The sequence below is a fragment of the Nannospalax galili genome, unplaced genomic scaffold (assembly GCF_000622305.1).
Source record: "Nannospalax galili isolate Female #2095 unplaced genomic scaffold, S.galili_v1.0 scaffold1454, whole genome shotgun sequence".
Classification (NCBI taxonomy): Eukaryota; Metazoa; Chordata; class Mammalia; order Rodentia; family Spalacidae; genus Nannospalax; species Nannospalax galili.
Window position 1 is genome coordinate 211,274 of NW_008334056.1, and position 3,958 is coordinate 215,231.

Here is a 3,958-nt window from a genome sequence, read left to right on the forward strand (position 1 = left end):
ACACCAAACAGACACAGTGTCTGTAGGGCTGTGTTCTTTCCTGGAGTCTCCACAGAAGAATCCATATACTGTTTCACCTTCTAGAGGTGATTGACCTTTCTCCATCTTCAAAGCCAACTGTGGCCCTTCATGGTCATTATCTCCCTCTAATGCTGAACTTTGATGTTCTCATTTTAAAGGATTATTGTGGCCACATTGAGCCCATGTGAACAGTTCAAGCTGATCTCCCTACCTTGATCCTTGTTAACTGTGTTTGTTTTTAGTAGGCATGTAATGAGACTAAATTTTTGACATGTATGATAGCATCAGGCATGATTTAATATGTTCAAACTCTGTCTTAAAATCCATGACAGTGGATCATCTATATGTCATCATAAACATTTAAGAGCTCTTTCGTATCTAGTTAAGACCAGTCTAATCAGCCTGACCAAATTCCACATGAGAGTCTAGTGTATAAACACATGTATTTGTTAGAATGTATTATTAGGTAGTGGTAATACAGTAACCAAAACCAAGACCAAAAAATAAAAAGCTCTAATCTTTTTTAAAAATATTCTTTTTTTGTATGGGTGTATTGTTTGTATGTATGTAAGTGCATCCATGTCATCTGATGTCTGCAGAGGTCAAAAGATGTCATCACATCCCCTGGATATAGAGTTATGGATGGTTGTTAGTTGCTATGTGGGTCCTGGGAATCAAACCCTGGTCCTCTACAACAGTGGTCTTAATCGCTGAGCCATCTCTCCAGCCACAAAACTCTCATCTTTTAAAGCTTTCTATTTCGGATTCCTCTTAATGGGTTTAAGTGGCTAGAAGACATAAAATGAATTGCTTGAAAAGAACCGTCATCCCCGTTCATGTGAATCTCATCCAAACTGAACCTTCCAAGGTTGGTACCCTGTGTGAGGCAGGCAATGATTTACCTGTGTTTTGTTCTCTGAGATTTTTTTTTTAAAGTGAATTTGCAGAAAATCAGACTCCGAAGTAAAAAAAAAAAATCTATTAAATCCACCAATAAAACAGCTATATTTAAGACTACTGCTTCCTTTATTATAAAGGTGATAAACTCACCAGTAAGACAATTAAAATAGCACTGACATTACTAATTAAATAAACATTTATTAAATACCTTTTGCTTGGTTGTTTCCCTTGTTACCTCATTGCATCCTCATAACCCTGCAAGGTAGGTGTGACTTGCGAAATACCACAGAACTGGTAAATACTGGAAATCTGAATCAAATGTTTCTCACTTCAAATCTGTTTTTAACTGATATGGTAAAAGAATTTGATTGTGTTGTGATACAATTTTTATTTGGAAACAACAAAGTCCTACAGCTGGGTGTAGCTTAGTGGTAGAGCCCTTGCTTAGCATACCTGATTCAATCCCACACCAACCACAAAAAATGTTCTTTGGCAGAAAATATTTTAGAACTAGCATTTGAATACTTGTAGCTCTTTGAGTCTGACAGAAAAACAAAATATCGTTTAAGGATAAATAATCAAGCAGTACTTATATTAACGAAGGAAACCTAACTTAAGTTTGGGAAGTTTCAAAAAACCTGTCTATATAATCTTTACAATTTTCTGTTACAGGAGATGAGTATGATGTATGTGCTATTTGTTTGGATGAGTATGAAGATGGAGATAAGCTCAGGATCCTTCCTTGTTCCCATGGTATGAGTATAACATACTGCTTTGAGTTTACATATAATTCAAATATGGGTTCAATGTTATAGGGGAAGAGACAGCTAAGGTCTCTCCTAAGTATTGGTCTCTTTAAATGAAGGTGTATTATCTTAAAATGCACTAACTTCTCTTGGCCCTACATAAGTGTATAGGTCACAATCCTGAAATGTTAATGTTCTCAACTGTAGCATCTTAACTGAAGATACGTATTTTGCTTCAACAGCTTATCACTGCAAATGTGTAGATCCCTGGCTAACTAAAACCAAAAAAACCTGTCCAGTCTGCAAGCAAAAAGTTGTTCCTTCTCAAGGCGATTCAGACTCTGACACAGATAGCAGTCAAGAGGAAAATGAAGTGTCAGAACACACCCCTTTACTTCGACCTCTAGCCTCTGTCAGTACCCAGTCATTTGGGGCTTTATCAGAATCCCACTCACATCAGAACATGACAGAATCTTCTGACTATGAGGAAGACGACAATGAAGATACCGAAAGTAGTGACGTAGAAAACGAGATTAATGAACGTAGTGTTGTGGTCCAATTGCAGTCTAATGGCGAACAGGATTACAGCACAGCAAACACTGTGTGACGTCAGGTTTATTTCCCTTTAAAGTGTTTGTTTAGGTATAAGATTTGATTTTTCTCCTCCCTTTAGAGGCTTCTGTAGAAATAACTTATTTTTTAATTTTTCTAGTGTAATCAGGTTACTTTTTGATCTGTGGTACTTACCTCCAAGAGTGTACATCCGTTTTCACTAACAAGGTAACAGACTGGTGCTGTAACTCAGGCATCAAATTAGCTCTTTGAGAATAAACTATAGCCAAGACACTTTTTAAAAAATCCTCAATATAGCTTGAAATTAAGGTCTAGATCACAGTATGCAAATGTTCTGTCTTACACACAAAGCCAGTGCTATGGCCATCTAGCATAAGCTAAGCCGACTTTCACCCCCATGAGGTTGCCTAGAAGTGCTGGGTGGGAACGTGTTTGTTCTGGTAGTTGTCAGTGAGAGGCCACATGGTGGTTTAAGATTTTCTTCCTCTCACCACAGAGAAACTCAAAGGTGTCTTTCTCATTCCCATTCTCAGTAGTTTTATCTTGGTAGGAAGGTCTAGTGTAGGTTCAGAAGAGGTTTTTAAGGCTTTTAATGCTAGTGTTATGTATGAGTTTAATTCAATGGTAATGTCTCTGGACCTTCTTTTCATATTTCAGTATCCTTTTGTGTTATGATAAAAAAAGAAAATGCTGCATAAAAATACCAAATTTCAGCAACTGTTAATACTGAGATCATATACCTCTTAAAAAAGAGCATCTTATGCTAATTAGCCCTGCTAAACTGTGTACAGAGGAAATTGTTCAAGTATTGGATTTGAAAATAAGTGCTTTTGTTTAACAGAACTAATGTATTGAAACAATGTATTATGAAAAGCTAAATTATATTATACATTACTGTACTATGTAGAAAATATATATAATCAGTACGCTAAGAGTTTTTATACGGCCTTGTACGCGGGGAGCTTCAATGTTAATAAATGTTTTCCACTTTAAAAGCCACAATATATTTGTTCTACTGTACTCTTAACACCTTAGTCTTATGTGCAGGGTGATAGGGAAAATGGGCAAGATATAAATACACATCACTTTAGAATTTTATACGGGGTTACTGACTGCTTGCAGGCACTTAGGCTAAACCACCCAAAGTTAACACTACAGACAAAATCATTCCAAAAATAGTGTAAATTATGGCACATTCTTTACAGTAGATATATCTAATGACATGGAAACTGAATAAAATCATGCTGTATAGACTAAGTATACTAGGTGTATGAGCTTCTCATTATTTTTAAAATGTTGTATTTTAAAAGCAGTGTAACACCAGAAAGAGAAATTTAACTTCTGAGTTTTTTCTCTGTAAAAAGAAAATTATACTCAGGCTGGGCGTGGTGGTGCATGCCTTTATTCCCAGCACTCAAGAGGCTGAGGCAGGGCGGATTTCTATGAGTTCGAGGCCAGCCTGGTCTACATAGTGACCAGAGCTACAAAGAGAGACCTCTCTGTCTTAAAAGAATTTTTTTCCTCGGATTTTAACAAAAGGTATTTCCTATAGTGATAAAAAAGATGGTATTGGTACAGAACTGAACCTAGGCTTTCTTTAAGAGCAGACAGTGCCCTGAATTGTCAAGCCACCTCTCCAGCTTCTGTAAGATTTTTCTTTAATAAAGAGTTCAAACAGAGATGGTGGATAGCTGCTGCTCCTCTCAGAAGCCATGATT

The 3,958-nt window shown here is 36.6% G+C and overlaps 2 protein-coding genes across 4 annotated transcripts in view; one reads left to right on the forward strand and one right to left on the reverse strand.

Annotated features, from left to right (window-relative positions):
• LOC115069598 (uncharacterized protein C2orf16-like) overlaps positions 1 to 564 on the reverse strand; it is a 1,506-nt gene extending 942 nt beyond the window's left edge. The window contains exon 1 of the mRNA XM_029561565.1: positions 21 to 564. Within this exon, the coding sequence (XP_029417425.1) occupies positions 21 to 65 (45 nt within the window). The 5' untranslated portion in view covers positions 66 to 564. The remainder of the gene's footprint in view (positions 1 to 20) is intronic.
• Positions 1 to 3,244, forward strand: part of Rnf13 (ring finger protein 13) — a 95,382-nt gene extending 92,138 nt beyond the window's left edge. For all 3 annotated transcript variants that reach the window (XM_008829000.2, XM_008829001.3, XM_029561564.1), the window contains 2 exons: positions 1,594 to 1,674; positions 1,910 to 3,244. In XM_008829000.2, the coding sequence (XP_008827222.1) occupies positions 1,594 to 1,674; positions 1,910 to 2,274 (446 nt within the window). In that variant the 3' untranslated portion in view covers positions 2,275 to 3,244. The remainder of the gene's footprint in view (positions 1 to 1,593; positions 1,675 to 1,909) is intronic.
• The last annotated feature ends 714 nt before the right edge of the window (positions 3,245 to 3,958 follow it).